The sequence below is a fragment of the Pseudochaenichthys georgianus genome, chromosome 7, assembly GCF_902827115.2.
Source record: "Pseudochaenichthys georgianus chromosome 7, fPseGeo1.2, whole genome shotgun sequence".
NCBI lineage: Eukaryota > Metazoa > Chordata > Actinopteri > Perciformes > Channichthyidae > Pseudochaenichthys > Pseudochaenichthys georgianus.
In genome coordinates, this window is record NC_047509.1 from 30,313,220 (window position 1) to 30,329,427 (window position 16,208).

At 41.0% G+C, this 16,208-nt stretch overlaps 1 protein-coding gene across 4 annotated transcripts in view; it reads left to right on the forward strand.

Annotated features, from left to right (window-relative positions):
* The window catches only part of nadka (NAD kinase a), a 29,120-nt gene extending 13,401 nt beyond the window's left edge, over positions 1-15,719 (forward strand). For 3 of the 4 annotated variants that reach the window (XM_071203829.1, XM_034086790.2, XM_034086789.2), the window contains exons 4-12: positions 6,241-6,370; positions 6,458-6,566; positions 6,654-6,739; positions 6,832-6,934; positions 7,019-7,161; positions 7,938-8,037; positions 12,561-12,718; positions 13,177-13,259; positions 14,010-15,719. In XM_071203829.1, coding sequence (XP_071059930.1) covers positions 6,241-6,370; positions 6,458-6,566; positions 6,654-6,739; positions 6,832-6,934; positions 7,019-7,161; positions 7,938-8,037; positions 12,561-12,718; positions 13,177-13,259; positions 14,010-14,157 — 1,060 coding nt within the window. In that variant the 3' untranslated portion in view covers positions 14,158-15,719. Of the gene's footprint in view, positions 1-3,207; positions 3,518-6,240; positions 6,371-6,457; positions 6,567-6,653; positions 6,740-6,831; positions 6,935-7,018; positions 7,162-7,937; positions 8,038-12,560; positions 12,719-13,176; positions 13,260-14,009 lie in introns of those variants that run through there. The other variant, XM_034086795.2, reaches the window with a different exon arrangement.
* Positions 15,720-16,208: the final 489 nt, after the last annotated feature.

A 16,208-nucleotide genomic window follows, 5' to 3' on the forward strand; every position in this document is an offset into this window, starting at 1 on the left:
TACGCTACTTCCTTAGTTTAAACAATTCTGGTTGGTTGGGAACCCTCATCCCGTGTGACATATCCGGTTTGAGTACCACTCTGATTGGCCACTGTGAAAGCCACTCGTCATCTCTCCTAACAGCGCTCTTATTATTGTGAGACTCCCGGGGGCAGACGCAACATCTTGCAAGAAACAGCGTCTCAAGGCTTCTTAACATTTAATAACCTATTAATTATGCATACCCACTTAACGGGAAGAAACTCAACTAACAGTTGAATATGAACCATTTCTACCTACGCGGAACAGAAGTGCAATACCAAAAGTCTAAATCAACACTCAGCGAAACGGGCTAATGAGGCTAACGGCTACTTTAGCACATAACTGGCAAAAGCGATATTTTCTACGTCATGCAATATGCACAAACATATCACATGATAGCTGAGATTCCACAGATTCCATTGGTATTTGTCTAATCACTGTACGACCAAAACTCACTGAACTAGCAGCCAGGAAAGAGCAAGAAAACAACTTCACTTTACGTAGCATGATGATAATTATGTCTTACCTTTCCTGTTTTGTGATCAAAAGTTGTGTTCAAGGGCATAAAAACGCTGCTGAAGGTTAATCCAATGTCTCACTTTGAAATGATTACTGATAATCCATCATTACAATTACAAATAATAAACGCAATAAATGGATTGTAATGGTTAGCCGACCGGTGGTTTAGGAGGTCTCGTTTTAACTGAATAATGGTCATGTTTACATGGATTTATGAACTGCCCCTAATTACCGCCCCCCTTCCAGAGACACACTGTCAAACACACTCATACCTGCTTGGTATGACATTGAAAAAGTTACATTAAATAATAAATACAAATAAATTACAATAAAATGACATCTTCACATCTTGTAATCATGTCTATAATTTTGAGCACCAAATTATTGAAAAGCATCATTTCATGTAATCGTTTATTTGAACCGGGACAGTGCACATCGATGAACACTTTAAAACAAAACAATGCTTACAAGCGTAAATGAGCCGGATTTTAGCTTTGAGCTAATTTCCATCCGCAGTCCCCTCACATACAACATACAAGAACATGACATTTATATACATAGCAAAAATAAATACATGACATGCAGAAAGAGCATGAGCAGCTAAGGAAGGGGGTAAGAGTATCGAAAAATACCGGTGTATATGTACCCATCCCTAGTAAGGACTCTTGTTGTTGACCTGACACAGCCTTGTCAGACAGTTGGCCCCTTGGCTCGCTCCGTCACATAAGTGGCTCCCAGCACTGCTGTTTCAGGCAGCAGTTAGTGACGGATTAGCTCCCCTTAAAGCTGCTAGACGGGTTAAAAGTAGCAACACCAGGCTGTCTTTACTCCCACATAGAGGTAAGGCTGTAGTAGTCACTTTTAGAAACACCCAGTTCCACAGAGAGATGCTGGCACATTGCCTAACCGTGTGGTGGGCCAGCTGCTCAGAAAAGGACAGGAAAGCCCTTCGGAGGGTCATCAACACAGCCCAGAAGGTCATCGGCTGCTCACTGCCTTCTCTGGAGGAACTCTTCAGCCAACGTTGCCTCAACAGAGCAGGCAAAAATAATTGCAGACTCTTCACACCCTGGACACTTCCTGTTTGCTCTTCTGTAGACGCTACAGGTCAATTAAATCAAGGACAAACCGACGGAAAAACAGTTTCTACCCCAGAGCCATACGAGAACTGAACAGCGTCAAACGCTGAACTAGCACACACAGTAACAATTTGCAACTGCACTACTTTTTAATAGTTTTATTAACTGATCAACATCAGAGATGCCGAATATCATCCCTGTGTTTTTTATATTGTAAACTGTATTTAAATGATGTGCGGGCTGTATGCATGTTGGTATGGATGTGTGAGCATATGATTATGTGTGTGTGTGTATATGTTTATATAGTATAGATATATATTTTTTCGTATTATGTGGAAATGCACTGGGAGGATTGCTTTTTGAAATGTCGTTGTACCTGGTGCGATGACAATAAAGGAATTCTGTAGTAGTCACTTTTAGAAAGACCTAGTTCCACAGAGAGATGCTGTGCCAATGAACTTGGAATGTATTAAGGGATAGAAAAAGACCCTGCATGTATTCTGTTTTAGGGTATGGTTGTGATACTCCTTGCGGTAGCTGGTTGCTATTTGTTGAGTATTGCTTTTGACCTTAAGTCTGGAGAGCATTTGTTCATCATCTACTGATTCTACAGAATCTCTACCCACCGGACACCCTGAAAGGAAACACTGGAGACCTTTTTAGAGCCAACCTTTTGGAAACACTGTTACGTTATACGTGTTGTCTTTCTTTATTTTATCTTCTTCAATGACAAGAAGTTGCATTTCTTACGTAGTTGCCAGCTCAATATCAAAGTGTTTACTTTCCATACAAAAGCAACATGGGTGCACCCATTGAATTAAAATCAGTTTTGTCTTTGGATTGTGACCCAATGAATATTGAAATAGTATACAAATAACTACTTACTGGGAAGTACGGTGCATTCCTGTATGCGATGCTATTGCTTCTGAGAGTTACAAAAGCGACTTTTATATGGTGGAAGCAGTAAACTTAGGTTATGATAAGGACTGAGGTTGGACATTAGAAAGCACAATTACATCCTGTTGAATTCCCACAGCGGATAATCAAGTCATTTACCCACATTAACCATGTCGAGATATTTCCCCTCCTTCCATCCTGTGTGTCCGTGTCATCTAATAAAAAGGGAGTTTTTCAGTCTTTACATAAACACACATTACCAGGAAGTGATTTATGTGTGGGACCAACAACAAACCCAATGCAATACCATTAATGAATAAAAAAGTAGAAAGTGATGAAGTTTTTTTTACATTCACTTAAATGTTTGTGGTAGTAGGAATGTAACCTCAAAATAATTTGTCTCGTGCAGTGTATAAACTGCACCCTTAGTCATTGAAGCGCGATGGCTGGTTGACTTGTAATAACCGTCATTGCAGTGGATATTCCAGTTTCAGGAACAGCATGTCATTGTTGTGTTTCAGTAAATCATACCCGTTCAATAAGGAAACTCTTTCTCCTGAGGTGTGCGGGGTAAACAGCAGAGTGGGCGTGTGCCGAGATGAGGGAGAGCTTTACCTCGGTAGAATGCTCCTGGAAGCTTTAGTGTTAAGTCCTGGTTGGGGACAAATATAGCCGGGGAGGATCCACCTCAAGGGGGTAGTTAGCTGATCCTGCTGCGCATGGAGACACTCTCCGCCTCGCTCTTCCTCTCGCACAGCCGACGGCTCTCTCACAGCTAGACCACTAAACCAACCCGGTTGCTCTATAGCTGATTTTACAATGTGTGGCAATGGAGGAAGTTGTGAGAGGAAGAATGATCTGATCTGTGAGGCAGAGCCCTGTTCTCCAGCTGAGTCGACCTGAGGCAGCATCCTTGCTCTCATGTGTACAGTCATGAAGTTTAACCAGAGCGTACTGCAGGACATGTCCGACAACAACAACGACAACAAAGTCTGGAAATGGTGAGAGTCTTTCTCCTGACAGTCTTTAAAAAAGAGCTTATGGCAGTAGTTGTTCATCAAATATGTCGACGCTTGGCTAGTCTAACTGGCTGGGGACTCGGTAACTCTTGTTGTTGACCATTATCTTCCCTTTAATGCATCTGTGTATTACATATTATCTTACCTCATTTTAGCTCATGTTAAGAATGCTGAAATTCATTGGTGGGACCTTTTTTAAGTAGTTACAGTTAGCTAAGTTTGAATATTTTAAATGCCATTTGGTTATTGTTAGTGTATTTTATAGCTTGTGAATCTTTTTTTATATAAAATGAACATATTGAGATGTGCTATAAATATATATTGTATATACATTCCGTTTGTGTCTTGGCCCCCATTCTAAAGCCTACAATTGAGTTTCTCAACACGTGTTTGATGTGTAAATATAACTGCCACCGTTTTTGGCTTTGTTTTGTTTCTAATTTGTCCTGAGTGCATAGGGATGGACTGATATCTAGATTGAATTTAATTGTAGTCCCACAGGTGGCAGTGTGTGCATGGCATCACAGGCTGGCTGTTGTGTAGACAGAGCGGGGTCGCTGATGACAGAGGAAGGTCTCGGGTGGGGATGCTTTCAGGTGGTCAGAACAGAAACGGCCTATGAATAGATCACAGCTTGGCACCGTTTCAAATGCTAATGAAGTTTTGATTGTGTTTGTGTTTGAAACCAGGCCTGCCCAGCTTCCGTTAATTCCACGGTTGATGAGGTTCACTCAATTTAGGAAGTGTTTTTTTTCTAGTTGGGTTGTTTACCTCCCTTTTGTACAAAGTTGAAAGACTGCATGGGACTGACGCAATGCCCTGTGCATTAGAAGGGAATCTGATACTGGTAATTACCGCCTTGTTTGGTTTAAAGGCTTGAGTTTGTGGTATTTTGTATTTGTTTGGTGTGTTTGATACTTTTTGAATTGAAAAAGAAACAGGTTATTTTGTAAGGATAGTTGTGTATGTGTTGGAATCACTGGCCTCTGATGTGTTCTCCTGGCATGTTCCTCAACCAGCAAGGTATATTGTATTACTGAGATGGTGTGTGATTTATTTAAATATTTTCAGTGGTAGATACGGCAGTATAGGCGAATGCTAAGGGCGCATCAACCCATCGGGGGCGCCGAAAATAGGGGAGAAAAAAAAAAGTTTAAAAAAAATATATTTTTACATTTTCATAAGAACACAATTTCCCAATTTTGGATCAACAAAGTACATCTTATTATCTTATACTAACATAACTACGCCTATATTGCGTACAGCGCCCATAAACTATGGCACCCCCCTCCACAAAATCAACTGTCCCAGCCCTAGTAAAAACCAGAGGTTTATGTGAAATTGTTCTTTTTTTTAAATAATGGTTTCAGTGTGCAATTATAGGTTTTAATTTGGTGTATTTGTGTTAATTTAAAATAAATCAAACTCCCAAAAAACGTATACAGCTTCTGTGTGCTTTTATTAACATTGGAATTTACTGTGTAAGCGGCCGCGGGGGGAGAGCTTTAGAGAGCTCTCTCCTGACAGACTGAGAGGCTCTGATAACCTCAGCTCAGTGAGGTAAAGGCACACCATAAAAAAACGAGAATAGGTGAAAAACAGGTATAAAATACTATATGACGGTACAAAAAAGTTGTTATTAATAAACAAGAATACAGTTTAAAAGGGGAGTGATTTGTAAAATATCCATAAAGAAAAAGAAAATCTGTTTCCAGTTCTGTTTCATATCGTGTTGAGAGATGTATCCATAGATCTCTTAATGTTGCTCTCAAAGTGCACCAGATTGATGCTTTTAACTTCAACATTTAAAAAAGCTAAAATCTTGCCTAGGGCAGCAAATTGGTGGCCAATGTTGACACACTGCTGATATCTGAGAAGAGTGGACAATAAATCATCATTTGAAGGTTAATGGGGGCGTGTATGCTGGTTCTTCCAGTAAACTGCCATGTCATAGCACCTGTGTAGAGGTGTTATCTAGTTGAATGTTGTGTTTGTATAATCTGTTGTAATGTAATCGTTCCTTTTAGTTATCATCTTCTTATTCAGTTATTTAGTCTTGGTTATGTCCCCTGATGATATTAAACGCTTGAAATCAACATTCTCTACATGTGATCAGTGGCATCAGTAACGGACTAATGTATGACGGGGCAAACGGGAGTCATCATCAGACGCGGCTGTTGTTCGGCTAGTTTCAGCTTTATTTTATCCCCAGATTTAATATGTGTGGTCCCGGTCCATATTAGTTTCAGCCTCAAGGAGGTCAGATTTTCATGCTTCCTGCTTTTAGTCAAGTCATGATTATGTGTGCTTTTTCGTCCTGGTTTATCTTCACAACTCGTGGCTCCCCGCCTACAGTCTAGATAGTACAGATTGCATTTTGCTTATAACAGCTATATTTTATGCACTTTTTTCCTCTCACATTTTTATCTTTCCGTTGTCTTTCTCGAAGCATGGTGCCAATGATATCCTTGACCCGGTGTGGGGGTTAGATAAGGTGAAGGCCATGAGACAGCACACAGGGTCTTTAATCCGGTGGCTCTAATTGGATATCAGCTAAGCAGTCCTGGCTATGATGATGCTTTGCTTAAATAACAGCTATGTTTTAAGTTCTGAGGCTCAGCGCTCAGACCTGGGCTGATGTAACGGAGGGAATCCTTATCAAGTGACCGTTTGGCCCCACTGACGTAGCGTTGTGTTGTTTTCAGGCACATTCAGGACCCCGCCAGCCAGAAACTGACATGGAACAAGCCACCAAAAAGTGTCCTTGTCATCAAGAAGATAAGAGATGCCAGTCTGCTTCAGCCTTTCAAGGAGCTCTGCATATTCCTCACCGAGGTATGGCCAGGTGTTCACTGACAGTATATCTGATGTTTATTATTCAAAGTCCTCACTATAAATTCCTTACCTTTGTTGTTCTTGTAGGTGAAGGACATGATTGTTTATGTGGAAAAGAAAATTCTGGAAGATCCTGCCATATCAGACGATGAAAACTTTGGGGCCATTACTGAGAAATTCTGCACTTTCAGAGACGGTATGAGAACCAGCCATCTTCAGAACACTGTAAATGAAAGACTGGACCATTAATTTAAAATCTGTTTTGCCTTTTTTTATTTCTCAGATCTTGATGACATCTCCAATCGCGTAGACTTCATCATCTGTCTCGGGGGAGACGGAACTTTGCTGTATGCATCTTCGCTTTTTCAGGTATTCACTACTGACAATGTGTGGGTCTTCTTTTGTTTGCAATTCCTGGTCTGACACAGTCCTCTAACCCTTACCTTTTTGTGTATTTGTAGGAAAGTGTTCCACCGGTTATGGCCTTCCACCTGGGCTCCCTGGGTTTCCTGACACCTTTTAAATTTGACACCTACCAGTCTCAGGTGGACCAGGTTATCGAAGGTACTGATTGTTTTCTAATCTTTCTTTAAACCCAGTGCTCCAGCTTGTATATGCAAAAGACTATAATACATGTTTCCTATATAGGTAACGCTGCCATCGTCCTACGAAGTCGCTTGAAAGTCCGGGTGCTTAAAGAGAACTGGGAGAAGAAGGCCAGATTGGACGAGAAGGGCATCATCCTGACCAATGGGGACACGGAAAGCGGACGGAAAAGCGTGCAGTATCAGGTAATATCTGAAGCTTAAATCACTTCTTTATAACACATCAACAAAACCATTTTGAGCCAAGATAAAAATACTTTGTTAGTCATTTAGTTTATTCTGAGTGACTTACACCAACCCTGGTAGATGAATGGCTCTCCTAAACTTAGACAAAATCACTAAGTTACAAATGAATATAAACTGCTTCTGTGGTAGCAGCCAATAAGAAATATTTGGTGATTAATCAGCTCCATGCTCCGGGGCAGTAAGTGAAGTCAATCCCCAGCTTTGTTGCTTCACATGTCAAAGTGTCCTTAGGCAAGAGACTGCACCCAAAGTGGCTTACCAATGGCAAATAATGTGTATCTTGATTACTGAGCATGTAGCATCTCGATTCCTCGATGTGTGTGTGAATAGGTGAATGCTCACGTGTTGTAGAAGCGCTCTGAGTGGTCGCCAAAGACTAGAAAAGCTCTGTATAAGTGCAGTCTATTTACCACTGAGAGTCAGGAGAAAACAGCCTAGTCATATCGAGTCATCTTAATGACAGGTCTCGCCACCATGATGCCTTCAGGCTATGAACATGTTGTTAAAGAACCGCAGTAGTAAACACTGGCAGCGGCTCTATAACCAGGTATGAGGTAAACGGACAGGAATTCCCCCCCCCCAGAAGAAAAAGAGAAATCTCCAACGAGGCGTTCTGGAGCAGCAATAACCGGGTAATAACCAGAAAAGCATGACATGGGACCTTTAAGGAGAGTCTCATCCAGTGCACACAGTGTTCATGCCAGCGTGTGTTTCAGGTGCTGAACGAGGTGGTGGTGGACAGAGGCCCCTCCTCGTACCTTTCCAATGTGGACCTGTTCCTTGACGGACACCTCATCACCACAGTGCAGGGGGACGGTGAGTGGAAGACAAACGTGACTCTCACATGAAGTTTGCTCTGTTAGTGTTACGCCCTCTTTTACCAAGTCTACTGCCCACACTTAAATCACATCAGTGCAGAGGCTGCCAAGCTCTCACAGCGGAGTCATATTGAAATGAAACCGGTCAGACAGACCGAATCAGATGATCGGGAAATAAGAACGAGTCTCTCTGGGTGTTCCTCAATGTCGAGGAGGCTTGCTTGGTAGCACATGTACCTCAGAGTCAGTTGCTTCAGAAGCGAGGCAAGAATCCTTCCTAGCCTCGGAAAACAAAGAATGGTGGAACAGGCTAACAGGTGTGCGTCATATGCGAGGCCCCGCCTTAAATGGAGCGCGATTTCCGCCAAAGATTTGGAAGTTGGTCCGTGCGCAAAGCATTGTTGGGATTTTAAGACCACGGAGTCTACACATGTACAGCCTCGAAATTTCCCGCAACGAAGGACACCGGCCTCGGTAGAATTCCAAGGATCCTGGACATTGGAACAGTCCTTCGGCAGGACTCGATGACGTAGCATCCTTGAAATAGTGGCTCTGGAGGAGCCTTCCTCGACAGCTTCCTCCCTGCTGGCACTGCCTTTATGTGATTGTTCTGTTAGACTCTCCTTCAAAATATTTCTAGGAAAAATTGAGGCTTGGCGAAAATATTCAAAGAATATAAAAGATTACCATCTTAATAGCTTCTAAATATAAGTTATACATTTGGTGTCAGGTCATTGAGTTTGTATAGGAATGCTAATGCAGCTTAATAGTTAGTGCGAATGCTGTTTTCAGCATTCCACTATAGTTCTTCTTTTCTTTAATCATCTAAAATGTCATCTTTTTCTTATTTCACCAAATAGTTTGGCTCTCAATAACTTCAGCGTTCTTTCAGCTACAGAAACCATTAAATTGTCAAAAATATTCAGCACAGGATGGGAAACTTTCAACTTTTTCAAAATATGTTATACTTTTTGAAATATTCAGCTTTTGAAACTCTTTTTTAACATGTAACTCAATATGAGGAACCTTCAAATGCTCTTTTAACTACACCGTGCACCAAATGCTACTCCTTCCACATACTTTCAGCTAGAGACTTCATTCCAACTTTAAAATGATCACAAGAAATTCAGCTATAACACTTTTTGAGATATTTAACTTAGTTGGAGCTTGGTAAAGGGGCCTTCTTCAGATTTTAACATTAGTGTGTATTGCGCAGCTTGTTGAGGCTTAGAGTGCGTGATGTCACATTTAGGTTGCGTTCCGATAATCCAAAAATCAGCTCCTAAATTCTAACCCTATCTCCTATTCCTTGACCTCTGAGTGAAACGTCACGGGGTTAAGGGATAGTGGATAGGAGAATTAAAAAGGACTTAGGAGAAGAGACTGCGGTACTTTAGAGAATCCGAATGCACTTTCACTATCCGACGTGTTTATGATGCGCCAGCGGACGTCATGAATGTGCGTCTGCTGCTGTGGGGAAACTATGGAAACCACAGTTTTCTATACAGCGGACTACAACATGGATGTTCAATAAGAACGAGGGACTACTGTAAACTCATCTAGAGACTCTGCACCGTGCTCTGAAGCTGCTGCTTTGCTTTATGAACGTGGACAACAGAGAAACATATTCTTCAGGACCAAAGCTGGAATTGAAATAAAAAAGGAAAGTGAAACTTATGCTCGTCACCCTCTCCCTCCGGTCCACATTAATACTAATGATCCCATAGATTGTATGAACTATGAAAAGATCTTAAAATCAATACAAATGTATTTATTATAAACGTTAGTCCTTAACATCTATCACTGTGTATATCACCATTCAAACATCTTTTAAAAGTTGAACAAACTCCACACAGCTCAGTAAAGACTGTGACATGTTGACTTTATTTGATAATTTCAGTAAAAACTAACATTCATATTTCTCTTTTTGATTATAATACTGATGAACGTTCAAAACAAAGCACTTTGGCAACTTACCACCTATGTTTTAAAATGCTTAATAAGCACCGTAACTTTCATGATATCATTTCTCGGTCATAATCGGTTGTTTCCGTGAACGGCCGACTGTTGAGTGACGGCAAATGCTGCGGCTGCAATGCATTGTGGGGCAGCATTTTCTCCTCTCCTTTCGTAAAGGGAGGTCCAGTGGTTCCTAAGCTAAAGGAGGTTATAAAGGAAGTTTGAAACCTCCTTTCCTTTCATCTAGAGCAGTGGTTCCCAAACTTTTTTCAATAATGTACCCCCTTTGAAAAAGAAATGCAGCCAAGTACCCCCTGATCAGCGCAACAACTATTTGTTAGGGACAACAAGCCTATATAAAGAGGTACAGTACAACGCTGCACCATCAGTGTCTGATTTATTAAAACAACAACATTGTAACTGAGAAACACTTAAATGCTACATTTCAAATGTTTACAATCCATCACTAAATTCATGGCAAACCAATTTTAACATCATGCAATAACACTAAGACGACATTAGTTGCATTGAACTGATCTTTTTAATAAGTAGTACTTACAATGTAGTGAAACATGGGCTTGAGCTTCACTGAGGAGCTTTGTCATTCTGACAGGGAGGCAAACTGCAGCTATTACACTTTGCATTTTGAAACATGTGTAACTCTGTTAATGTAAAACTCACACTGCTCAAACTTTCTTACTGTTCCTAAAATTGGTATATGTATTTATTTTGGGGCGTGGGGATTGAAGAGAAAAAAATATATGAGCATTTTATGAGCATGGGATTTTGACCCCTCATATAAACATATGCATAATGCTGCGCTATACTTTGCGGCCACACGCCGTTGTCAAGCAACGCTTATTGTTTAGGTTCTTTGATAAGCAGGCAGTCATATCATTAACTAGAACTAGCTAGATCTGATTTGGACATAAACGCGAGGGAAGTATAACCGGACGCGAGAGAGGGATCAGAGATCATAACACTAAGAGTTAGACCTAACACACTTGGCTAGTTTATCTACTCTGGAACTAGCTAAACTAGTTATATATTTATTCTTTACTGTCGGGTCACTTATTACAGGTTCAGCGAGCTGCACGAGACTGACGGGCTGTGAGGAGAGGGAGAGGGAAAGAGAGCACCCCGTTTATTTTTCCCATTTTATTATCCAGAATTACTGTAAACTGAATAAAGTAGTTCATCTACTATTAGTAGTTTGTTTAAATGCATTAATTATGTTGTTTTTTCATTAACATAAAAATAAATCTCACGTACCCCCTGCAGTACTCCAACATACCCCTAGGGGTCCGCGTACCCCCATTTGAGAACCACTGATCTAGAGAATTCGAACGGCACTTATCATGGCTATCATCGACTTCAGCCCTCGAGTGGAGGAGAGCTTGAAATGTGTTTTAAACCTGCCATAATTCCCAAACCCTACACTCCGAGTCCTGGGACATCATTGTATGCTTGCATTGTAGGAAAACCTGTCTTAGGTTCAAAAACAGACTGTCTCAGCCTATTATTTTCTGTCTGATGGAGACTTCATACTGACGTCAACATGTTCCACATATGTTATACATTATTGGTGACGTATGGTTTTAGTTAAAAAGTTTGCAGTTAAAATATTCTGCTGTTTTTCAAAGCGTTTTTACTTTCTTTTCTCTTCTTAATACACATTCATTCACTACTACTTACTATTTAATATTTAACTCCTTCAGCGAAGTTCAGCCTACTTTCAGCTGCAGAAACCATTCAACTATAAACTTATTCAGCTATTTCAGGACATTGAGGCTATACATTTAGTTGTTTATACCTTTTTTAAACCTTTTCTTTTAAATATTAAGCTAGTTCTTTACTATTTGTCCTCCTCTTCCAGTTTAACATTTCACTTTCAAATGTTCAACAAAGTCATTGCAATGCATTTGAGCTGTAACAATTTGATTCAAATCATTTCACTTTTCTGCATTTCTCCGCTAAGTTCAGCAACACACTTGGTCTCTGTAGCTAAAAGCAGCTTCCATTCAGCGAAGAACACATTCAGCTTTTTCTGCATTTTCAGCAAAATGCAGCAGCAAATGTTCACAGTTTACAGCATGCGCATGCGCACGCATTTTCTTGTTGAATTGAATTAAGACAAATTGATAGTTTTCCAATTCCTTTGAAGTTATGTGATTTATCCTTTGATCCTCTGTTCCAGCAGATGTAGGATGTTATGTTGTTGTTAAAAACATGTGTTGTTATATAATTTAAATCTATTGCAGTATTGTTATTGTAAGGAAAACCTATGCACCCCCCTTTTTTAAATTAGTCACACTGTTAATATTGTTGCAACTAAAGTGTCCAATGTTCACTCCCTTGTCTAAATGAGTCATGAAACAATTACGAGATTTTAATGAAAATGATTATCAAAATTATATCTACTCAATTTAGTTGAGCTTTCATTAGGATGTATTTTACATAAAATGTGTTTTTTGTGCCATTTTAATTAATTAAAACCTTTGTGGAGATGCTTTTATTGTGAACTCTACATCTTGCCTTAACTCGCCGTCTGTGTCCCCTCAGGAGTGATAGTGTCCACCCCCACAGGAAGTACAGCGTACGCCGTGGCAGCCGGAGCGTCCATGATCCATCCCAACGTCCCGGCCATCATGATCACCCCCATCTGCCCCCACTCCCTCTCCTTCAGACCCATCGTGGTGCCGGCCGGGGTGGAGCTCAAGGTACTGAGGCTCACTCTGTTCAGGAAGTACAACTCGCATTTTAACTGAGGAATCAGTTTCGACTGCCAATAAACCAACATGTTTCTTTAAGCAAATCTGAAGTGAATGCAGCAGCACTTACAATGGTTCGGCTAATTCAAAGCATATATATCTGCCTTTGTGTTGCTATTCTGAGTTTGTATCTTAATGGTTTATTGCACTTATTGTAAGTTGCTTGAAATAAATGTATAACCATTTAATAATTGTCTGCATTCTTTTAAAGAAAATGTTGCTTTACTGGGTGAGATCATAAATGATTTATACAAAATAAATCATTAAAGTTTTTGATTTAAGAAAGAACACGTAACAAGTCAAGTTTTTGGAGGATAGAAAACATAATCTTCTCTCTTTTGTAAATTAAAACCATAAAAATGTTTTCTTTCTTTGACTCTCTGCATTCTTCTGTCTGTTTGTAATAGATCATGCTGTCTCGCGATGCCAGAAACACAGCCTGGGTGTCATTTGATGGAAGGAAGAGACAGGAGATCTGTCACGGAGACAGGTTAGTCCACATACTGGTCATCACACCTCACCGCACACACACACGCACATGCAGGCAGACAGGCAGACAGGCAGGCAGGCAGGCAGGCAGGCAGGCAGACAGGCAGGCAGGCAGGCAGGCAGACAGACAGGCAGACAGGCAGACAGGCAGACAGGCAGACAGGCAGACAGGCAGACAGGCAGACAGGCAGACAGGCAGACAGGCAGACAGGCAGACAGGCAGACAGGCAGACAGGCAGACAGGCAGGCAGACAGACAGGCAGGCAGGCAGACAGACAGGCAGGCAGACAGACAGGCAGACAGGCAGGCAGGCAGGCAGACAGACAGGCAGGCAGGCAGACAGACAGACAGGCAGGCAGACAGACAGGCAGGCAGACAGGCAGACAGACACTGAGCTAATGAGGCAAAACAGAACCCAGAGATTGCGTAATGGATAATAAGTTTAGCTCAACACTGGCAGCTTTGTTGTGTAACCGTATCAAGGCCCGGAGAGTCCCTCTGCGCCAGGCCCAGCGTCTTCCTTTATGTAACTTATCTGGAGGTAATCTCCTTCCTGCTTCGCCCAATGGGCTGCCAGTCAGTGGAGTCATTGCAGCGCACTGAAACAGGCCCATTGTTGCTTCCGAGGGAAGTTACTGATGTCCACACCTCCTCTTTCTATCAATCATTACAAGTACCTGGACCTTTCTTTCTTCATTGTGACACAAGACCTTTTCTCTGATAATTCTTTTTTCTTTCTTCCCTGTTCCAGTATTATCATCACCACTTCCTGCTTCCCTGTTCCCTCCATCTGTTTCCGGGACCCGGTCAATGATTGGTTCGAGAGCCTGGCCCAGTGTTTGCACTGGAACGTGAGGAAGAAGCAGAACCAACTCAGCTCGGAGGATGAAGAGTTCTGAGGCACGAGGCGTCCTTGAGGTCTTCCTCAGTGTCAAGGGGCCCGACCTGGCTCTGTGCCGTTTCCTTTTCTTTTGTTTATGGATTGAAGGTCTCGCCAAACTCCATTCAAGAAGTCGATCAAAATAATGTTGCTCTTAATAGCGTAGACGTAGCTCCATAGTGATATTCCAAGCATGGGGTCTTAGAGTATTTGTATGCAGGAATTGAGCAAGTCTTATGCTGAGGCGGAATCATGTTCAGTCTTTTTAATCTTAGCTGTTCTCATTGCAGCATATTGACATTATCAAAGTGTCCATGTTCTCCGTCCATCCACGCCCACCCGTATTTGGAAAATGTAGGATGTGCATAGACAAAAATATCCAGTCTATAGAGTACAATTATAAATTAGGTCATTTTCTGATATGTAAGCATATTAAAATGATGGACCTTTGAATGGAGTTTGGCCCCCTGTCTGTCACGGATTGTTCCAATGTGTTTCCATCGGTCTGCTGTGCAAACGAGCCTTTTCCAAATCAAAAAGCAGTTTGTTTATCTTAGGTGATTTTTTTATTATTATCAGACGTAAAAGCAACTTTGGGATGAACTTGGACTCAAAGTCTGAAGGTCAGTTGGTGAAGTTATTGCAATACCATTGTTGGTCTGTTTTAGCACTTTTCAGTCTTTAAGAAGGACGGCAGGGACTCCTATTACTTTATAAACAAAGAAGCTAATTCTCTCAGTCGAAGGATCAGTTACAACTCTCATGAAGAAAGAAATGTTGAATCAAACTTTCCCAGTATCTGTTCATCAAGTCAGGATGTGATGTCATGGATGAATGACAAACGTTGTCTTACACTATATTTGGTACATCCTGGGAAACAGATTGACGTACATAATGGGCAAAACTGGCCCGGGTGTACAGACTGTGCCTTAAACACTGGTATCATTAATGTACAGATGTAGTGTAATTGTTCAAGGTTCACATCAGGGTGGTGATGTAATCACACACATGCACAGATGTGTGATCTGTTCATTTCCATTGTAACTACAGGTTGTCTTTGCTGTCTGCAGCGCATTGACCGTTCTAAAGTGTGTGTCCCAAAGTCCCACAGTCATGGAGTCAATGCGCTGACGTGGATAAATGCCAGAGAAGAGACCACAGCTCCCCTGTCTTCAGTGTCTTTCTAACGCCTGGTTTTTCAAATGACGTCGAAGCCATAGCTGAACTCTGTAGGTTTTATAGACTGTGGGCTCTGGGGGGTTTTAATGGTCTGTGTGTGTTGAGGAACTAACATTCTCAGATTCTGCCGCTGCGCAGTCTTTAAGGTGGCTCGCCCTACATATCTGATCCCATAACATGTCTAAGTGTTAATATATACAGATATGAATTGGCTCAACAAACAGTGGTGTCATCTGTTGAATGAACTCAAGGGACCAACCAGCTCTAAAAGGCAATCATTCCTAACTGTGTAAATATGCGACGCTTGAATAAAATGTATTTTGTAAAGTCTATATGTTTATTAACCAGTTTACAATGTATCATTGCTGAAAATAAATCTATTTGGTACTTTTTTTACATTAACACGTTCCTCAGTAGTTTTTTTATTGACAAATGTTTTAGCAGTTTTGATTTTCCAGATTTCCAAAACTCTTATTCAAACTTTCAGTCAAATTTTTTAGATATAATTCTAAATCTCAAAACAGATTATAACAGTTAATTTCCAATGTTGGGCTGTTGATTCCCATTTATCCCCAAGTTGTGCAACAAGCCTGCACTGTGACTTCTCTTTTTCTCAAAGTGCTTTCACTTTTGTAACTCAGACTTTTGTATTGTTAATTTTCTTAATGTTTCTAATATGCATCCTGCTATTTCTTTTTCCAGAGCACTTTAATAAACGTTAAACCAGGAAGTGTGCATCCTCATGTTTGATCAACTTGCTTCACACCTGGAGCCAGTACTTGGGTTCATGTGTTTTACCTCCAGGTAATAAATGTTACCTGGAGGTAACGCCAGTTCTTCAGTCCAATAACTTTCATTTCACCTCCTGACAGCAAATCAAAAACATCAACC